We start from the raw sequence: 22,863 nt of genomic DNA, 5'->3' as shown, positions 1-22,863 counted from the left end.
CAGACCCGAGAGCAGAGGACGGCCCGGGACCAGGGTTCGATTCCCGGCGCGGCAGGTTTCTGGACCAGGGTCAGCGGACTCGATAATTCTCTCGCCTCGGTGCCCACTCTGATCAGCGATCACACTCGGCAACTCTGGGCATTAGCTTGCCTCATCTTCACTAACGGCCCCACCAGACCGCCGGGGATGCCTGGTCTCACCATGGAGATACCCATTAAGGGACCATCTCTCAGGGAAGCCAGGAAGGGTTTCGCAGCGGTCGAAGCGCCTTGGGACCCTACGGGTAAGTAGTGCGCTATATAAATGCCTATACATACATTTACACTCAAGGACATGTCCCAAGTCATGGGTTAATGACCACCACTACAGCTTGCTTCAAACTGATGTAACACCAGCTTTGTGTACAAACGTTATATTCTATTACCCATGAAAGAAAGCGGCTACCAAATGGGTCATGTGCTTCATGAGGACTATGAACAATTGCTGTCCTGGAGAAATTGCCAATGTCCTGATCTGCTTTACTGCCAGAGCCAGGACTGCCTAGGTCATTGTCACTCAGTTCCTAAGTGTTACTGGGTTACCACCCTGGTGGCCAACCGCATTGTATAAATAAGCACTGGGGTGGTATCTCTGTAGCAGTACAATAAATGGAGTGATCTGCCAAAGCCAGCGCTCCACGGCACTGACCCATCTCAGTGACACTATCTACGTTGCTATTCTTATCCTGTGTTGCTACCATCTTTTAAGTGCAGTGTTGCAGTAAGGCAGCTGCTGTTAAGATCCTCTTCTATGAATCCAGCATTGTTTCGAAAGTTCAGGAGGGCAGGTCTTGGGTACATTGCATGCTGCGTCAAAACAAGTTCTGTTGCTCTTTCACCTATTTATGCTTTTCAAGATAGTGCTATGCCAGTTTGCTGTCCCAGATTTCATGCACCCGCACCACCCAGTGTGCAGCGTGAGTTATCATAAGCTGCAGTCCCAGCTCAATCCTGCCCTCAGTAGTCGTAAGCATCCTATGACACTCATGGATCAAGCCATGGGCGAAGGAGATGCCTTGGTCAGAATAAGGGTGTGGCTAAAGTTCATCAGGCATACATGTAACCTCTGTTTCATGATGACCTTGACAGTGTCTACTCTTAGAAGTGTTGGTGGTACAGTGAGCTGGCAGTGAACTGAACCCTTGCCTGCTGGGGCACAATGCCTACTCTCAGAACTGTTGGCAGGAGAGTGAGCTGGAAGAGTTCTGTGAATTAAAAGTTGTGTGTATATGACTAATGCCAAGGTGCTGAACCCGTACCTTGTATTCCGGGGCTCCGGTGGACCATTTCCCTGTAGCTTCTTAACCAGCATTTCACTGCTTCTCCGCAGGGCATCACGGATTTTACCAAAAGAACCACTGCGTTGGAGAGCCCCACTGCCATCCTGCAAAGAAAAAGAGCACAGCTGATGAAAGAGCATCCGACCATGGCGCAGAGAGCTTGATACATCCAATAACATAAGACAAAGAAGGCCCATCAACGCTGTCCTACCCCACCTACAGTCACATGGCACTGAGTATGCCGCTGGGGCACAGCGACTTTGGCTTCCCAGTACATGTGTGACACAGAGCAAGATAAGTTGATAGTCCATCCAGACTGAGAGCTCCATGTAGAAGCGGAAAACTCCCAGGATGAACAATTGTTACTTACCTGTAAACAGGTGGTTCTCCAGTATTGGTGTCTTTCATAGATTCACATGCTTGAATATTCCCCGTCGTCGGAGTGGGAGTCCCACGGTAAATAAAATAGCAATAACATCCCAATAATATATGTAAGTAAATACATAACACATGAAATAATAGTAGTAAATACATAATAAAGACAAAAACAATTCCTACATAGGAATACATGATAGAGAGAAAAAACACTTGTAACATATTCCTGTCATTATGTTAGTCCCTCCTACAGACAATCAGGCGCCAGCACCCTTCCAGAACCTTCTCCTCAGAGCTCAGACCCTCAGATTTTCGGAGCACAGGAGTGACAAAAGAGTCGATGAGGAGAAGCGAGCCTCTGAGGGGAGGTGGGTGGGTCACATGTGAATCTATGAAAGACACCAATACTGGAGAACCACTTGTTTACAGGTAAGTAACAATTGTTCTTCTCCAGTATTAGGGTGTCTTTCATAGATTCACATGCTTGAATAGAATAGAGAGCAGTAACATCCAAAGAGGTCCGATTGCTATGCAACTGCATGGAGAAAACCAAAGAGACAGTAATAATACAGTCACGTAAGTACTGATAGCAATCATATAAAACCATAGTGGAGGTGGGAAGACAGTGGCTCACCTTAGTTAAAAAGATGACGAAGTACTGCCTGCCACACTGCTGTATCCGCCTCGTTGATGGCATCCAAGCAGTAGTGCTTCGTGAACGTGTTCCGGTTGGACCACGTGGCTGCACGGCAGATACGATGAAGCGGCACACCAGCAAACAGGGCGGTAGAGGATGACATCGCCCTGGTGGAATGAGCCCTCACTATAGATTGCAGAGGCTTGCCGGCCTTCTGATGGCAGAAGACAATGGCTGAAGAAATCCAACGTGCAATAGTTGGCTTGGTAACAGGGCGCCCTTTACGCATGCGTCCGTAGGCAATTAACAGTTGATCGGACCTGCGAAAAGGGGCAGTCCTGCTGATGTAAAATTTAAGGCATCGTTTGATGTCCAAAGAGTGCAATTGTTGCTCTGCAGGAGATTGAGGATCGGCAAAGAAATTCTTTAAGAAAACAGGCTAATTTAGATGGAAATCCGTAGGCACTTTCGGCAGGAAAGTTGGGTTGGTGCGAAGCACCACACAGTCAGGTTTGTACTGGAGAAAAGGAGGTTTAACAGTAAAAGCATGAAGATCACTCACGCAACGAGATGATGTCAGAGCAAGGAGAAGGGCTACCTTCCAGGTCAGAAACTTTAAGTCCGCCCTATGGATAGGCTCGAATGGCGCCTTCATTAGTTGGGCTAAGACGACATTGAGATGCCAAGTGGGAGGAGGACGCCGAAGAGGTGGGAACTTCCGGAACAGTCCTTTGAAAAGCTGACGAATAACTCTGGACGAGCAGAGAGAGGAGGAGCCATCCTGCCGGAAACAAGAGATTGCCGGCAAGAAAACTCTCAAAGTAGCATGGGAAAGCCCGGATTGAGCCAGGTCCAAAAAGAACGGAAGTAGCTGCTCCAGAGTGGAATGGATCGGGTGGATATTCGTAGCCACGTACCAATGGCAGAACCTCTTCCATTTGAGCTTGTAGGTCTTAATGGTAGACGGAGCTCTGGCCTGAGCTAGAATGTCTCTGCATTCCGGTGAGATATTTAAATGCACAAATTCAAGGTGCTCAGGTTCCAGGCCGACAATTGTAGAGAGGAGGGGTTCGGATGGCAAATTAGACCCTTGTCCATCGTGAGGAGGTCCGCCCGAGGATGGGCTCGCACTGGGACAGAAGGAGCAACTCCGAGAACCACGCCTGACAGGGCCATTGGGGGGCAAACAGGGGAATGTGGCAGGGCTGCCTCCGCATCTTCCACAGCACACAAGGCACCAACGGGATCGGAGAAAAAGCGTAGGCGAATAGATTGCACCAATTCAACAAAAGGGCATTCCCGGTGTTGCAAAGAGGTCCAGAGACGGACGACCCCATAGTTGAAAAACGAGGTTGAGAGTTGGTTGATGCAACTCCCACTCGTGGGTCGATGATGTGGACCTGCTGAGGGAATCCGCTAGGAGGTTGGAGACGCCCGGCAGATGCACTGCCGCCAGGGTAACTTGATGACGGATTGCCCAATCCCAGATCGATTGAGCCAGCCGAGACAAGAGTGGAGACCTGGTGCCGCCCTGCTTGTTGACATAGTGCATACTGGTGGCATTGTCCGTCTGAATGAGCACTGATTCCCCTTGAATCACAGGAAGGAACGACTTGAGTGCCAGAAAAATTACCATCAACTCCAGCCTGTTGATGTGCCAGGAACGTTTATCCAGAGACCATTTGCCTTTGATGGATAGGCCTTGAAGGTGAGCACCCCAGCCTTCTAACGAGGCGTCTGTTGTGAGCGTGAGTTCTGGAGTGGTGGAGAGGAAAGAAGTTCCTGTCGCAAGTTTGGACGGTTGCGCCCACCAACTATGGAGAGCTGATCTCATGCGAGCAGTGACACTCACAAGGTTGTTGAAAGAACCGGAGACCTGACGCCACTGTACGTCCAATTCCTCCTGAATGGGGCGAGTCCGAAGTCTGCAATTTGGGATCAGTGCATTACAAGACGATGCCATCCCCAGAAATGACTAAGATCCGGATAGAAACGGACAGTCTTGCCCGAAGCAGAGACACCAAGCGGAGGATCTTTTGTTGACGCTCTTGGGACACAAATGCCTTTGAAAGCATTCTGTCCAATGTTGCTCCCAGAAAATTCCTGCTCTGAGCCGGTTCGACCTGAGACTTGTCGGCATTGATGGCTAGGCCGAGAGATCGAAACACGTCTTGACAAAGACGAGTGTGTTGAAGCAGCTGTTTGCAAGACTGTGACTTGAGGAGGCAGTCGTCCAGATATGGAAAGATTTGCACGCCTCGGAGACGCAGGTAAGCCACTACTGGAGCCAATACTTTCGTGAAGGCACGAGGGGCGGATCGGAGGCCGAAAGGCAACACCTTGAACTAGAAGTCTCTCCGTCCCACCCGGAAGCGCAAGTACTTCCTATGCTTTTGAAGAATTGGAACATGGAAGTAAGCATCCTGAAGGTCGATGGAGGTCATAAAGTCGCCCATGGAGAGAAGACGCAGGATCTCCACTAGTGTAAGCACGCGGAAGGATTGGCTCTTGAGGTACTTGTTGAGTGCTCGCAAATCCAGAATCGGTTGCCAATCTCCCGTCTTCTTGAGTATTAGGAAGAAACAGGAATAGAAACCCTTTCCTCTCTGAGACTTGGGAACAACTTCGACTTCACCTTTCTGAATTAGAAGACAAACTTGATGGAAAAGCTCCTTGAGGTGGGGAGGAGGCGAGCTAGACGGAGGAGTAGGAGGAGGAATCTTGATGAACTCTAGAGCATGGCCCTTTTTCACAATGTCCAGAACCCAGCGGTCCGAGGTGAGGAGGACCACTGATAAAAGAACAGAGATTCGACCTCCAACACTGGAAGGGAGACACAAGTCATTGATGTTTGGGAGTGGACCCTCTATACGAGGATTTTCCCCTGTAGGATTTGGACGACTGCTGTCAGGAGGACTGCTGTTGGTTGGAAGAGTAACGTTGGTTACCTTGATGGTAGGAGCGATATTGAGTGTTTCCTCCACGAAAAGTTGAGGAGGTGCCGCGTCCGCGTGCACACCGAAATGGCTGCTTACGAAACTGTAAAGTCCCCAATGAGCGAGCAGTATCAGTGTCCTTTTTAATGGACTGTAAAGCCTCATCTATGTGCGCTCCAAAAAGCAACTCACCGTCGTACGGCATATCCAGGATCTTGGATTGGACTTCTTGGTGGAAAGAGGTGGACCATAACCAACCCTGCCTTCGCAAGACCGCTGCACCAGCAAGCTGACGAAAGCCAGTGCACGCAATGTCAACTGCGCAATCAATGATTTCCTCCAATGTCCTCTCTCCATCCTGCAGGATCTTTAAAGCTTCAGCCTTGGAAGCGTCAGGGATGAGGTTCACCAGGGCAGACCAGTCCAACCACATCTGGCGGTCGTAGCTGCCTAAGATGGCTAAAGCATTAGCCGCCCTCACCGTAGTGGATGCCATAGTGGAGGATTTGCGTCCAATAGCGTCCAGGCGACGACCCTCCCTATCTGGAGGAGCTGAAATTGGAGATGCCGGATTACGGGAACGACGTTGTGCAGCTTGAGTGACCACTGAGTCAGGCTTTGGATGAGCGACAAGGCACGCTGGAGATCCTACGGGCGCCTTGTATTTTTTCTCAAGGCGAGGCAGTTGAGCTGGCAGTGAATTTGGAGTTTGCATGAGCTTCACCCATTCAGCCCATATAAAGTCCATGATGGGTATAGTGTGGACTTGTTTGAATGGCTGGTTTTTAAAATCATAGAGGAAACAGTCCTCCTCCTTCTGGACTCTAGGCAACTTGAAGCGCTGGGCCGCTCTATACATCAACTTTACAGCCGCAGTGGAACAATATATATATATATTTTTTCAAAACATTTTATTGTCATTTCTCATTTGTACAATCACCAACATTTGGAATACTATTAAACAGCGATCCACTCCAATTATATATGATTGAGCAATGTACATCAACACTTCACACATTACAGATCAATATCGTCAGTTCAACATTTCCCCACATCTGTAATGCCGTTCTCCGCTGTACCCACCTCCCCGCAGTCTCCCATGTATACCTACAACCCTGTCCCTTGAATCGGATCTCGTTCATTGGCTATACTCTGGGGTGGAAATCACATGTGGCGGATCACAGCTATTCCCTATCGATTCATTCAATTTCCCCCATATTCTGGACCATTTTTTGGGACAGCCCCTGTAAGTGTAGACCGCTTTTTCCGCCACCATGGCTATGTCCATGTATGTGCCCCACTGAATAAATGTTGGCAGTGACCCTGAGCCCCAGTGTTTGGCAATGTTCCGCTTGGCGATGGTCATGCCCAGTGTAGCCCAATTCTGTAGCGCTAGGTTTAGGTCAGTAGGTGGCCAGATGTTTAAGAGGCAACACAGGGGTCTCGCCCGGACCTCTGGCCCCCGCCCCCTCCCCACCCCCGAGATTTCGGTTGTAACTTGGTCCCAGTATGATTGTATTTGGGGCAGTCCCATATGACACGATAGAACGTCCTGACTTGCCCACAACCTAAAAGGCAGAAAGGATCCGGTGCGCGCCCTAGCTTATGTAAGAGGGTACGGGAGTAGTACACCCGGTGTAGTACCTTGAGCTGTATCAGCTTGAGTTGTGACGGGATCGCCTCCTCACGGGCCGACGCCAGTGCGCTCAACCAGTCGGTGTCATCAATGTCTCCGAGATCCGCTTCCCATTTGGCCTGATGAAGCAGTGTGTGGTTGGGTTGATTATTAACTAACTTTCTATAAGTTTGTGAAATAGCTTTTTTGTCTATGTAGTCAGATAGGATTCTATCCTCAGCCAGTGTGGTGTCCTGGGGGATTGCGCCCTGGAGGGTGTGCCTAATTTGTAAGTACCAATAACGTTCTGTGTCACCCATGTTATACTTGGCTTGTAATGTTGCGAAAGTGAGGATCTCTCCTCACACCCAGAGGTCGCCAATCTTTGAGATACCAATGAGGTCCCATTGTCTGAATCCCTTGGTGTGCACTAGGGTGCCGAGCCGTTGAGTGGCGTGGCAAGCGTTAGCACTCCCTCCCATCCCAGCGCCCTCTGCGCAGTGTGTGCGTGGGACCTGTGAGTATATGTTTCCTTTTATTAGTGTAGAGAGCTTTCATCAGGTTTTGTGCAGGAAGGATGGCCCTGTCTAGCCGGAATGCTGGTTCTTCATGAGGGACATGCAGCCATTAATTTATGATCGCCAATTGCGAGGCCCAGTAGTAAAGTTTCACATCCGGTAGGGCAATGCCACCGTCATACCAGCTTTGTACCAGCTTGCGTTGCGCAATACGGGGTGGTCGACCGTCCCACAGCAGCGAGGTGACTTCCGCTTTAATGGCCTTAAAATAAGAAAGAGGGACCAGGAAAGGGGTGTTTTGGAGGGCGCAGAGGAACCTGGGCAGTGTCAACGGCAGAGTCCGCCAATGTCCGACGTCTGCCTTGAGCCTCGTAAGGGGTTTTATTACGTTTTCTGTCATGAACACATCGTCCTGCGGGGTGACATATATCCCCAGATATTGAAACCCGTTACTCGCGATTCAGTGGAACAATATTGATTACGTGAGACTCCAGCACTTTTTCCCTTACTCGTGTCTTCACCGCTTCGGTCACCAGCCCACCTATAATATATAGAGTATTCTTATAGCATGGACCCGGCATGTTCCCGTCTCAATCATTGTGCACACACAGTTTTTGGCATTGACGGCCAGCACACCCATTCACCAGAGATCGTTAATTTATCCGCACCACTAGTGGTTCTTTCTCTTTGTACACACGCTTAATTTATCACACACAGATGTGTACTTTCTTGTGTCACCACGTTTATACTTTTCACCTCCCAGCTGCTGTTTATTTCCAACGTGTTAGCTCACTTGGGTTCTTTTTTTGTTTCACATTGCGTCACATGCACTCTGCGAATGTTGATGGCTTTCACTATTCTTCGTATGCTTATCTTTGAGTTTCTTTATTAATTGTTTGAGACATTGCAAGGTGCTCCTCATTAAGACCTGCTTATTATTCTTTTGTCTGTAGAATTATCCCCTGACGAAGGGCAGACTTGATGCCCGAAATGCATTGGGATCATTGATCAACTGTGGGAAATACACCAGAGAGATACTTTGTATATTTTCATGAACATTACAATATCTGAGCTATAGTGATCATTGACTTGAAGTGGTCATTAAAAAACATTTGATGATGATGGATTGGTTGCCAACCTTTTGATTTACCTGAACATTGGATTTAAAAACATTTGTTTGTTATACTACGCTGTGCACTGGGGGACACCCCTATATCAGGGCTGCACCATTGACATTGTTCACAACGCTGTTTGGCTCAGACAGCAAAGCCTCAGTTGCACGCGACACCGGGTCAACTGCACATTCATATAACCAACTGGTTGTGCGTGTCCTACCCCCTCTGTTTAAAGTTAGACATTCACCAAGTATTTTAAGACTCAAGTTTGAACACCTACTAAGTGCCCAACTCCAGCAATGGATCTTCTGCCCTCAGGGCACAACTGGATTGAAAGACCACTAGGGAACAGGGCCTGGTCTTGCAACAAAAAGGAGGCAAAGGGCCAACATCCCAAGGAAGAGTGCAGATATAGAAGGACAAGCCCTTCAGAACACTTGGTATCGGCCTAATGACAAGCCTCTCGTTCACATTTCCAATCACCTACTTCCCAATTGCAGAACGTGTTCTTTTTAAATTCCTATGTATATGTCACAAGACTGTGGCCAATGATAGCTCTGCTCTTAACAGATCCACATTGGTTAGGGATGTTGCAGTATGATCTCTATGCTTTGCAACCTCTCCCACACGAAATGATCTATACGCGGTCGCAAATCTTTCTTCTTGGCAGCAAAAGCATGCAATAACTTGCCTGTAATCAGATCCATCTCAGACCATCCTGCTTTCTTCTAGAGACCTTAAACGACAGATCTGTGCCCTGGCCTTTCCACGTTCTCCAAAACAAGAGGACACTTCTTCGCGTACTTGAAGCTTCCACGTTCTCTGAATCATACATCATCATCTTTGCATACTCTGGCCTGGCCCTTCCACGTTCTCCTCAGCAAGAGTATACTTCTTCAAATACTTGGACTTAACTCTTCTCATACTCTGGCCTAACCCCCTTCCTCGTTCTCCTTAGCAAGAGAGTACCTCTTTGCGTACTCGGGACTGGCCCTTCAGCATTTTCCTCAGCAAGAGAGTACCTCTTCACATACTCGGACCTAACTCTTCCATGTTCTCCTCAGCAAGAGAATATCTCTTCACATACTCGGGCCTGGCCATTCCACGTTCTCCAAAGCAAGAGAATATCTCTTCACATACTCGGACCTGGCCCTTCCACGTTCTCCTCAGCAAGAGAGTACCTCTTCGCTTACTCTTGACTGGCCTTTTTGCATTTGCCTCACCAAGAAAATACCTCTTCATATACACGGAGTTGGCCCTTCCACGTTCTCATCAGCAAGACAATACCTCTTCGCATACTCGGGACTAACACCCTTCCACGTTCTCCTCAGCAAGAGAGTACCACTTCACATACTCTGGTCCAACTCTCCGACGTTCTCCTCGGCCAAGAGAATACCTCTTCACATACTCAGACCGAAATCTTCCACTTTCTCCTCAGCAAGAGAATATCTCTTCACATACTCTGGCCTCACCCTTCCACGTTCTCCTCAGAAAGACAATACCTTTTCGCATACTATGACCTAACCCCCTTCCACGTTCTCCTCAGCAAGACAATACCTCTTCACATACTGTAACTACCCAACTCTTCCACGTTCTCCTCAGCAAGAGAGTACCTCTTTGCGTACTCGGGACTGGCCCTTCAGCATTTTCCTCAGCAAGAGAGTACCTCTTCACATACTCGGACCTAACTCTTCCATGTTCTCCTCAGCAAGAGAATATCTCTTCACATACTCGGGCCTGGCCATTCCACGTTCTCCAAAGCAAGAGAATATCTCTTCACATACTCGAACCTGGCCCTTTCACGTTCTCCTCAGCAAGAGAGTACCTCTTCGCTTACTCTGGACTGGCCTTTCTGCATTTGCCTCACCAAGAAAATACCTCTTCATATACACGGAGTTGGCCCTTCTACGTTCTCATCAGCAGACAATACCTCTTCGCATACTCGGGACTAACACCCTTCCACGTTCTCCTCAGCAAGAGAGTACCACTTCACATACTCTGGTCCAACTCTCCGACGTTCTCCTCGGCCAAGAGAATACCTCTTCACATACTCAGACCGAAATCTTCCACTTTCTCCTCAGCAAGAGAATATCTCTTCACATACTCTGGCCTCACCCTTCCACGTTCTCCTCAGAAAGACAATACCTTTTCGCATACTATGACCTAACCCCCTTCCACGTTCTCCTCAGCAAGAGAATAACTCTTTACATACTCGGACCTAACTCTTACACGTTCTCCTCAGCAACAGAATAACTTCACATACTCGGACCTGGCCCTTCCCTGTACTCCTCAGCAAGAGAGTACCTCTTTGCATACTCAGATATGATTTTTCCACGTTCTCCTCAGTAAGAAAATACCTCTTCGCGTACTCGGGACTGGCCTTTCCGCATTTTCCTCACCAAGAAAATACCTCTTCACATACTCAGACTAATTCGTCCACGTTATCTTCAGCAAGAGAGTACCTCTTCACATACTCGGAGCCAACTCTTCCACGTTCTCCTCAGCAAGAGAATCTCTCTTCACATACTTGGACCTGGCCCTTCCACATTCTCCTCAGCAAGACAATACCTTTTCGCATTCTCTGGCCTAACCCCCTTCCACGTTCTCCTCAGCAAGAGAGCACCTCTTCGCATACTCAGGCCTGGCCCTTCCACGTTCTCCTCAGCAAGACAATACCTCTTCGCATACTAGGACCCAACTCTTCCACGTTCTACTCAGCAAGAGAATATCTCTTCACATACTGGAAGGGCCAGGCCAGCACAGCTGACACAGAATTATTATCTTTGAAGCAGGGAACTAAGGATCTCGCCACATATATTACCACCTTTCACAGATTAGTAGCAGAGGCAAGTTGGCCAGAAGAAAAGCGTAGTGCCTTATTTTATAAAGGTTTACGAGATGACCTCAAAGACGCATTAGCACAGGTGGTAGATCCACCAGAAAGGTGTCCAGAAGTCATTGATTTAGTGGTTAAATTGACCATAGAATACAAGAGCGAAAAAGGGAAAGAGGAAGGTCTGACACCAAAGGCTATGTCTTTTGAGAGAAGAGAACGGAGACTGAAAAGACAGAAGACGTACAACCCATGCAGATAGGTAAAATCAGAGGTCCAGATGAGAGAATGCAGAAGAGACAATAAGTTGTGTCTCTACTGTGGTAAATCAGGTCATTTTTAAAGGACTTGCCCTACTAAAACCCCTCAGCTTAAAAAGTCGGAAAACTAGAGAGCCTGAGGCTCTGTCAGGCTGGGACATCGGGTAATTCAGGGTTGATTGTCTCATCAATAGAAACCAGGACGAATCATCCAAGTCATTTTTCTTTGTCTGCTCGTCTAACCTGGGAACACAGAGAATTGGATGTTCACATAATGGTAGATTCAGGGGCCACTCGGAATTTCAGGGAAAAAGACTGGGCTCAAAGACACAATATAGATCATAAGCCTAAAGAAGTCTGGGAGAGGGTTACCACCATAGACGGTAGTGCGTTAAAATCAGGGCCTATATAACCCACCATACAGTGATCATGCAATTGGATTTGACTCAAGGACATCGAGAATATATAGAGTTTGATCTTATCCAATCTCCTCAGTTTCCGGTCTTACTAGGGCTACCCTGGCTCCGCACTCATAACCCCCTTATAGATTGGGTGCATTCGACCCTGGAATTTAGGCAAGAGCTTTGTGATGAACACTTTGTATGTGCCGTGCATACTATTGAGTCTGCTGGAACTCCAATTCCTTCTGAAGAACATTCGTTACCCTCAGAATACCATGATTTCAAGGTTATCTTCGATGCGGAACAGGCCACGAGTCTCCCACCACATCGACCATACTACGTATTGATCTCCAAGCTGGCGCAAAGATTCCTTGCAGTAGAGTTTATTCACTTACTGAAAAGGAAAACTTGTATCTAAGAGACTATTTGGATAACATGCTCAAAATAGGTTTTATCCGTCCTTCTCGGTCCCCAGGCTCTTAGTCTTTTTTTTTCATCCCGAAGAAAGAAGGAGGCCTGAGGTGTTGTATCGATTATAGAGTATTGAATGGCATTACGATAATTAATCGGTATCCTCTTCCTTTGATTTCCCCCCTCCTTGACAGAGTAAGGAACGCCACCATATTTACAAAATTGGATCTACGTGGGGCATACCATCTTGTGCGTGTCAAGGAGGGGGACGAATGGAAGACGGCCTTCTGCACTGAATACGGATTATAGGAGTACCTCTTGATGCCATTTGGGCTTTGCAATGCCTCTGCGGCCTTTCAGTTTTTTATTAATGAAGTATTGAAGGAATTGCTAGACGAATGCGTTATAGCATACATTGATGATCTGCTCATATTTTCCTCCTCATTGCAAGAACATGAGTGTCATGTAAAGAAGGTTCTAGGACGTTTGAAGAACAACAATCTGTATTGTAAACTGGTAAAATGTTTATTTCATGTACAAGAAGTAGCCTTTTTAGGCTTCATTGTATCACCTCATGGGTTATGCATGGATCCTCAAAAGGTGGAGGCTATTCACAAATGGCCTGCTCCACGGAGCGTCAAAGAAATCCAGAGCTTTCTAGGTTTCGCTAATTTTTATCGTCGATTCATTGACGGTTTTTCTAGCTTAGTGGCACCTATTACTACATTACTAAAGAAAGGGGTGCCCTTCCAATGGACAGCAGACGCTAATACAGCATTTGATGCGTTAAAATCAGCCTTCACTCAAGCTCCTATACTACGCCATCCCAATCATGCATATCCATTTTTGGTTGAGGCAGACGCATCCCAAGTGGCAGTTGGGGGAGTTCTCTCCCAAGGAGATCCAGACACACGTGTTTTCCATCCAGTGGCATTTTTTTCACGCAAACTCACTCCTGCCAAAATAAACTATTGCATAGGAGACAAGGAACTCCTAGCAATAAAGAGAGTATTTGAGGAGTGGAGACGATATTTATTGGGAGCTAACCATACTGTGACAGTTTTGACAGATCACCGTAGTCTCCAGTTCTTGAAATCAGCCAGAGCCCTTTCTATGAGGCAGTTACGGTGGACTCAGTTTTTTAGTGAGTACGACTTCACCATTATGTACAGGGCAGGCAGAAAGAATGGCAAAGCAGACGCCTTATCTCGTTTAGGCTCTGATCCCATTGAAGAGAAGACAGATCCGCCTCACATAATTGCCCAAGACAGATTCATCGGAGGGGTTTACTCTGAAGAAGAGTTCTTGGTCAGAGTAAAAACCGAGCAAGACAAGGCCGAGATGAAACAGATCACACATTCCCAGGAGGTAACCACTATGGACGATTGTATCTATGTTCAGGGTGGTCTAGTTCTTCTGACCACAGAATTACAAATCCAGGCTTTTGAATGGTGCCACTCCCACCCGTTAGCTGGGCATCCTGGCTACAAAAAGACAATAGAAACCTTAAGGAGGCCTTTCTGGTGGCCAGGTATGGGGAAAGATACCAAACAGTTCTTACAGACATGTCATATATGTGCCTAAAGCAAGACCTCACATCAGAACCCTGTAGGGCTCTTACAACCACTACCCACACCTCCAGGTCCGTGGCATACTGTTTCCCTAGATTTTATAGTGGAATTGCCTCGCACAGTCAGGGGACATAACGCCTTATTAGTGATAGTAGATACATTCACCAAGATGGCCCATTTTATCCCTTTGACCGGACTTCCCACTGCTAAAACCTTGGCGTCTGTATATTTACAACGGGTGGTCCGACTACATGGTCTCCCTTCAGTCTTGATCTCAGATAGGGGCGCCCAGTTTGTATCTAAGTTTTGGAAGGACCTATGTGCTCTAATATTGATAGATGTGAGACTATCATCCAGTCATCACCCACAGACAGATGGGCAGACAGAAAGGGTTAACCAATGTTTTGAGCAGTACATCAGAAGTCAGGCACTACAATCTCTTACTGAGTGGGACGAATTGGTTTGGCTAGCAGAGATCTCTTACAATAACAGTCCTCACTCTTCCACTAATATCACATATTTACTTCACTTTTCACGGCCGCCAGGCCGTGACTCGCATTTCTCCTTCCCCCTCCCCACAGCAATGCCAAGAGCTTTTTTTCTACAGTATCGGACTCTGTCTCTTTCAAGGAATTCAAAGGCATTGTAATCACCGCCATCCTACTTTTTATTAACCTTGCACACATCGCATTCGAGACTGCCTCTGATTTCTTTATTGCCGACGTTTTCGGCCCTTCCTTCCGGTATGGAGTGGCACAGAACGACAAGGGCAGAGAACAAGTCACATATGTTCATGATTGTGAACCCGCAGTCTTTGGCTCGCTGCCCAAGCCTCCTTTAGCTGTCCCCACTCTGTGCATCTTCTCTTGTCTGCTTTATTTATTTTTTTTGTATGTTCTTATATAGCGCTCGAATCACCCGGAGGCATCTCGGCGCTTGCATTGGGAACCCGTCCTGGCTTTCCCTGTGAGATAGCCCCTGCAGGGCATCCCCAAGGTGAAAGCCAGGCATCCCGCCGCGGGGGGCCGTTGTGGAGATTAAGCAAGCTTAATGCCCAGAGTTGCAGAGTGTGAACCCATGATTAGGGCAGGCACCGAAGCGAGAATTATCAAGTCCGTGGACATTTGAGCTCAAGACTCTGCCGCGTCGGGAATTGAACCCTGGTCCCGGGTCTGACCTCTGCTTCAGGGTCTGCCTGCTCTAACCGGTGAGCCACACTTCTCCACTATTCCCCCCAGCTGGCTCTGAACCAAAGCCAAACAACACTTAATTTTGGTTTACAATTCATTTGTTGCCCAAGATAGTTTTCAGATCTTAACAGGGCCTGCCTTTTGGCTTCCACGTCTTGCCTTGTAGCTCCATGTCAGGAATACACCGTTCCGTTTCTGGGCTTTGATTCGCCAGACTAATGCATTCTGGGAGTTGCAGTCTTGCTTCCTTCTGCTAAACCAATGGAACTAACGATCCTTTTAATTAGGAACGACCTCATGGTGTTTGGGAGACATTGAAGTGATATGGTAACTGTATTTCAAAGAGATACTTACAGTTGGAAAATATTCATGTTTGAAGCATGTTTTGTGGTACGTTTATCACCTAATGTTTAAAGATGCCATCTTTAGACTGCGCCTGCTCCGCCATGCTTGTGCCTCTGCATCCTCTCTCCTTTGCATTTTGTAGCACAGCTGTCAGTAGTCCTATCTGACCAGTGGAACTTGAAGCCAGCCCTAAACGTTTAGCTACCAGCATGAGTCATGCTGAACATGTAAAGTTGCTTTTCTCATTACCAGTATGGGCTTTATAAGTCCCAGAATGCTTTGTGCTGGGGTCTGAAAACAGAGTAGCTTAATATCACTCTCATTATAAGGAGGACGCTATGCTGTAGGATACAATTCTGCACCTTCGCGTTTTCACCTTCTCTGATTTTCCATCTAAGCGCCCACCCCCATCCGACTTGTTGTGAGGGTCTGCTTCTTTGTCTGTTCACTCGCACCCCTGCTGCTGGGTATCTTCCATTCAGCCCGGAAATACACGGGAAGCGCAGCCTGGAAATCGGCCCATAGTATATCATGTAAATATCATTCATTTGTTTAATTCATGTAAATATTCATTTCATGAAGGACGGTGAATTGAATCTGTTCGCTAGCAAAACACCCCTGTTAGTTACATCTGCATCCGCAACCTCAGTCAAAATACATCCCTGTAAAATGCCCTAGCAATCTGCCCCCCCATCTATACTATCCCGGTTGTTTTGATTATAATTGTTAACAATGTGAAAGCAGCAGAGAAAGCTACATCGTATACCTCCCTGACTCCACCCGAAATATGTGCTTGAACTCATCGTCCTCAGAGTGTAGAAATGCGAATGAATTCTTATTTTTTGTATCATACGTTATGCCGCCATGAGTGCTCTCAAGTTGCAAGGACCCTCCATGCGAGGTGTAATTTTTTGCACCCATCTAGGACCTGATTAGCCTAAAACAACAAAGTCGCCAGATGTCTTGTTCTGAGCCAGTCACAAAGGCCGAGTTTTGGGAGGCAGCAGCATACGCTTGGGGAGCGAGATCAAAGATGCGGGAGAGTTACTTGCAAGCTCATAATGTGAGTCATCCCCATTATTAACAGTCTGAGAATGTGTATGCCTAATAAACCCCACCACTCAGCACCACCACAGCATCACTCAGCGCCACCACAGCATCACTCAGTGCCACCACAGCATCACTCCGCGCCACCACAGCATCACTCCGCGCCACCACCGCATCACTCAGCGCAACCACCGCATCACTCAGCGCAACCACAGCATCACTCAGCGCAACCACAGCATCACTCAGCGCAACCACAGCATCACTCAGCGCAACCACAGCATCACTCAGCGCAACCACAGCATCACTCAGCGCAACCACAGCATCACTCAGCGCAACCACAGCATCACTCAGCGCAACCACAGCATCACTGGTTCAAATATGTTCTTTCAATGTTTCAAGCTGTTTTCAAGCTTTCACGCTTTATTACAAATCACAAAAAAATGTTAATATTCCACTTCTGTTCTTGGATTTTCATCACAATAAAAAACACTGAACATAATCTTCACAAAAGTTATTTACAAAAGTTTAAGCTATTGCCATTACAAATTAAATAAATTATTTAAGTATTAATTATTTAAAAAAATTAAAAGCCATTGTTATTTGTAATATCAATACATCTAAGTCACGTACATACAAAACATGCTGCATTACAAATGCTATAGGTGTCTAATTTTCGAAAGTTATAACTATTGGCATTGTAAATGACAAAGCTATTAATTTAGCTATTTTAAAAAATAACACAAATAAAAAAAAAATCATTTATAAGACCAATATGTCAAACTTTCCTAATGCGAGCCCTATTGCATTTTCAATGCTTGTTTTGTTCCTATGGCTATCATCCCAGAACTCTACCTAGTCCCTATTTTTCCTCTTGCTCTACGACTGCTGCTGCTGAGTTGATACAGGAATTACAAATACTACACAAGGTCACACAAGATAACTTAGAGCAGGCCAAAACAAGATATAAGAAGGGCGCTGATCTACACAGACGCCAAGAACCACCATACACACAGGGAGATAAAGTTTGGTTATCGTCCAAAAACATGAGTCTGAAGGGAGCATGTAAATTTAAACCTAGCTACATAGGTCCCAATAAAATTCTTAAGGTCGTGAATCCAGTAGCTATGAAACTCGAACTCCCTGCCTCTCTCAAGATACATCCTGTATTCCATGTCTCCCTTCTAAAACCAGTAGAGCCAGGTACGAGACTGCCTGTGTCCCCTCCTCCTGTTCTACTCAATGATGATCCGGAATACGAAGTCGAGGCTATTATAGATTCTCGAAGGGTCAGGCGTCGACTGCAATACCTCATTCATTGGAAGGGGTATGGGGTCGAGAAACACACTTGGGAACCGGCTAGTCAGGTACACGCACCACGACTGGTGAGATTGTTCCATAGATGGCATCCCAACAAGCCCAAGCCGGTGGGGGGGACTGTGGGGGGGGTGTACTGTCACAATTGCCAGTTCCAATTCATTAAAGATGGCCGCCATGCACAGCGCATGTGCGAGGAGATCAGGCAACCGTAAAAGCCTGACTTCCCCTATGTGAGGCGCTTCGCGTTCTAGTGCTCGACTCTACGTCGCATCACTTCCGCCTCGCCGCGTGCCCCTCGGTTCTGTTCTCGACGCTTTTCCTGCGTTCCGGAATACCCCCGTGAATCCTGCTTGAATTCGCATCCTGGTAGGCTCCCCTGTTTGCTCCTTGTCTCCCCTGGAGCCGCGCTATTTGGCAGTTTTCTAAACTCCCATTAAGTGTCTCCGTCTTTGCCCCCAGGGCGGACACGGAGAATCCCACCCTGTTGTCTTTTCTTGGTGCCGGCTTTCTTCTCCACGGTTCCCGTGGGCTAACCGGACTGGTTCTCTCAGTTCCGCCGGCCGGCCGGACTCACTGTTCCGTCGGCCGGCCGGACATGGGTTGGGCAGTTCCGTTGGCTTGTCTTGGGGCATTGTGGTAGTTGAGGTCTGCACTAAGCCTTTAGCATTTCCCCTTATATTTTGACCCTCCTTTGGACATAAGTGAAGTCTTGGCACCTGGCACCCGTGACAGCTGGAACATCTTGAAGGACTGAATACACAGGCTAACAGTGATTCTAGGATCCCTAGACCCCCTTCCTATGGCAGATCAGCCAGATAGGGCAAGAGCTTTATTTTAGCATCAAACTGGAAAGCGTTGAGCAGGTTCACACATGCTTATATATCATTTCTCTACCTATTCAGGCTGCTTAGAATAATTATAGTTTTTGATCCAGTACCTTGGAGAATCCTTTGAGAAGATTATAGTAACCCATGTTCTGGGAACCTTCAAGAAAACCTTAGGTAAACCTATGAAAGAATAACCTGCTTAGTTTTCTCTCTCTCGTTGTGTGTATTGACCAATATCCTTCCTTTTAGTACCTGTGTCCTACCCGCCGGATTGAAGACTCATCCAGTCCAAGGAATCTCTTCCCTCCTTTCCCTGCATATCACCATTGTGTCCTAGAGTTTGATAGACGCAATAGGTGTAGGGGGGGGAATGGGTTGGGTCGGTCTTCAGTTCCGGGCACTCCTGCAGAAACAACACTTGGATCTTTACACAAACATTCTCATTCCTGTGAAACATCCACTCACTTCTCAGTAGAGACTTTAGAACTACTGTCCAAGTCTTGGAGTTGCCCCACTTGGCTGGGAGCAAGGCCCTAGTCACAGGCATTGCCCGATAACCACATTACCCCAATGAAGAGTGTCCTTAACAATGTCACACACCTCATCAAAATCAAAAACCTGAAGAAACGTAACACTATCCTGACGGGACTTAATTATAAGCTTGTTTTCTCTTCTAGACCATGTGTGCTACATACAAGCAAGTAACAAATAGCAATCAAACCCGCCTGGTTGAAAAACTAGACGTCCCCGAAGGCCACCGGGGCACACAAAGTCAATTAACTGTCAAACTGTAGATCAAGAAAGAAGAAACCTATAAACAATCTTTATAAAGTTACACACTACGGCTAAGGAATAGCATCCGGTCACAGATCTAAAACTTGCCACTTCAGACAGGAGCTTAAACACTTATACATTAAAGGTTCGAACCACTCACCAATAAAAAGGTAGTCAAGCTCTTCTCTGTCCAGGGCAAACACTGAAGAGGTTCCCTCATGTCTCAAACCCTGAATGTTCTCTTGCAGACCTTGTAAAGGTCTCAGCTGATTGTCAGCTTAGTTTGTATGGGTTGTAGGGTATACAAGTTCATGGGTGGATAGTGCATTAATTTTGGGACTGTTATCTGGGGGTTCAGGGTGTATGGGGAATTCTTTTTTATGGGCTGCGCTCTATTTTTATGGTTTAGTGATAAGTTTTGAGGGACACGTTGCAGGGTATAAAAGAGTTATGGGTCGACAGTTTATTTATTTTCTGACAAGTTTTTTGAGAATTCAGGTTATTTTTGGGTAGTTTATTTCTAGGGTTCAGGGGTACCTTTTTAGGGATGTATTGCAGGGTATACAGCATTGTGGGTAGGTAGTATATTCAATTTTGCAGTTATTTGGGGGTTCATTATTTATGTTTTTTTATTTCTTTGTGATAGTTTCATTTTTAGGGTTTGTGCAGTGATGTGGTTTTAGGGATAAGTTACAGTGGGTCATGGATGAGTACTGTTCATTTTGGACAGTTTTTTATGGTTAAGGTTATATGGGGAGTTTATGTTTTTATGGGATGCAGTCTATTTTTAGGGCTTAGTGATAAGAAGGAAAAAAGAACAGTGTAGAAGGAGAGGAGATGAAAAGGAATGAAGGATAAGCTGATAAGAAGAGATGGAAAAGGAGAGAATGAGGCAAGGAAAAAGAAGAGAAGTAGAGGAGAAAAAGGAAGAGAAGTCCAGTGAAAAGCCTATTCTGGTCTCTCATGTTCAGGCCAATATTGTGACTCACGAATACAGTTATCTGGACATTCCCATTATCTTTGTCCTGTTTACTCAATATCAAGTAGCTATAAAAGTCCAGCTGAATGTATACAGCTCATTTAAAAGTATTTACATTTTTTTGTTTGTTACATAAAATGAAATCCTACAGCCGCAAAGTGAGAGGAGCTTTAAAAAACCAATTCTTGTGTTGAAAAATCAGAAGTAATTTGTCAGAAGACAGTCGGACATTTGAACTCTGTTTTTGAAGTGCTGCAAATGTGACAAGATAAATACAGAATTTAAAGGCATTTTTTTTTGATTGGGCTTTAGTGGTCCACCAAATACCGGCTCACGGCCAACTGTTTAGGAAACTCTGGCTTATGTCAATTCCTTATATATACCTATTCTTCAGAAAGCGTGTCCAGAACCTGTTTGTTGTACAGATAGCAAATAACTGTCCTCTGGGCTAAGTACTTACCAAAATGCACCCCTTACCATGGAATGTGATAACAGCCATGCTAAAAGACATTTTCAATCTCACTGATGCTCCTTTATTTCCTGTCAGAGTGGGTATCCCCTGGCTCTATGCATATCTAAAGATAGATTGATATTTGTGGAAAGTGACCCTTTACCTTAATCATGGTTACCAAAATTGTTATCAGGAACTTCTATGGTTGGTTATACCGCTGTCTTGTGCAGTAGTGGAAATCACTCTAGAGCACTACCTATCATCTCAGTACAGTAATTTCCACAATGTGTTCAGCTAAACAAAAGCTAGATTCTGCCAATACATTATAGTTTGGACTGGTGGAACGATCTGCAACCAGGGAAATCTTACTATGCAGTCAAGTATAGGCCTTAATCGAGAACATAAATGAACATCTACAAGAATATCTCAATGTGCTACTGCTGAATGGGTTGGACACTTGACATCTCCATCGTCCTCACCACTCTTTTTTTGTGCCACAATAAGAGTCACAAACTTAGGGTCATTATAGATTACAGAGCCCTAAACAAAGTCACCATAACGAACAAATATTACATTTGATCCCAGTACACATTGGACCAAGTATGACAGGTATTCATTTACAAAGCTGGACCTATGCTGGACTTTTCTTGTCTGAGTGGAAGGACACAATGTGTAAGAAATACTGTCTGTATAAGCACTCTGCTATGTGGATCGATAAACCAAAATGGCATTTTTCGTTTCCCTTTGTAAGAAACCCATTGTCAACAAATTGGCAGATATGTTTATTCAACATATCTGACGACCATGTGGGAATCCTGTTGCCATTACATCTGACCTTGGGCCTCAGTTTGTGGCATAGTTCAGGCATGCATTATGTGCATCTTCAGATATTGTCAGTTTTTCCCAGCTGCAGCTCCTCCCCTAGGGTGGAGGAGCGTCGGCTCACTGCAAACTGAAGCATACAAAATAAAATTATAATAAAACAATTATTTAATTTTTCAATCTTGGGCTGGCTACTAGCGAGCCGAAGGGGCCAGGGTGGGGGCGAGGCCAGGCAATACCCAATTGACAGCTGCAACAGTGGGAGGAGGAGTGGTGGTGGGCACTATAAGTGCGCATGACGGTTTGGCCGGTTGCCTTAGAACGGCCAAATCATCACATGCACTTAGCAGCCTCCAACCCTAGCTGTGTTGCACAGCTGGGTGGAGCAGACACAGGTTTCCAGTCCTTGTGTGAGCAGAAAACAAGTCCGCTCAGACCAATCCCAGAACTTCTCTCATGCTAGTAATATTACCAGCAAGAAAAAAGCGTCATGATTGGCCTAGTGGTTGGGAGTCTGGGATCCAGTGCAGACTGCGGCACAGTGATGAGGACTCCTGCCTGGAACTGTACATGACTCCAATGCTCATTGGCTCACCGCCACATGAGGCCCACAGGATACTAAAAGAGCTACAGGGTGTTTGGGAGGAGAGACGTGCACCTGTATTTCAGCTGTGGCAATGATCCACTCAATGGTTCACTCAACCAAGCGCAGCTCAGTTTAGCTGTTGCCCTGCCTGGCTCCCCCTGCACACAAGAGGGCGTCCTGCCTGGCTCTCTCTGCACACCTGGTGGCACTTTGCTTGAATCCCCAATCGCCCCCTGGAGGAATCTGTCTCGCTCTCCCTCTACCTCTGTGGGCTCCATGCCCAGCACTCCATGGACACGCGCAGGCAGTTAGCCCGGATCTCCTGAAGTCGCCTCTTCAGGGGCAGTCTCCCAGGATCCCTGTCCTCATCTCAACTAGATTCTCCAGTCACGCCCTGTCAGTGTCTGGGTAGGCGCAGGTGAGTGCTTGTGTACTGGAACGCAGTGTTAATTTCAATTTAACATGCATAACTCTTAAGGTGCACTCTGCTTAAGCTGTGAACATCCAGAACATCACCCTTGCACTCTTCCTTACC

The 22,863-nt window shown here is 46.6% G+C and overlaps 1 protein-coding gene across 2 annotated transcripts in view; it reads right to left on the bottom strand.

The window, feature by feature from the left end:
• Window positions 1-22,863, bottom strand: part of LOC147662067 (kinesin light chain 1-like) — a 427,072-nt gene that overhangs the window by 48,837 nt on the left and 355,372 nt on the right. For both annotated transcript variants that reach the window (XR_015305983.1, XM_086951131.1), the window contains exon 14: window positions 1,298-1,422. Coding sequence is in view for 1 of the 2 variants with exons in the window: in XM_086951131.1 (XP_086807257.1) it covers window positions 1,298-1,422 (125 nt within the window). In the remaining variant the exon portion in view is untranslated. The remainder of the gene's footprint in view (window positions 1-1,297; window positions 1,423-22,863) is intronic.

This window comes from Lissotriton vulgaris, unplaced genomic scaffold (genome assembly GCF_964263255.1).
Source record: "Lissotriton vulgaris unplaced genomic scaffold, aLisVul1.2 SCAFFOLD_811, whole genome shotgun sequence".
NCBI classification, from domain to species: Eukaryota; Metazoa; Chordata; class Amphibia; order Caudata; family Salamandridae; genus Lissotriton; species Lissotriton vulgaris.
Note: the sequence above shows the minus strand (reverse complement) of the source record. Positions and strands in the feature narration are given on the sequence as shown.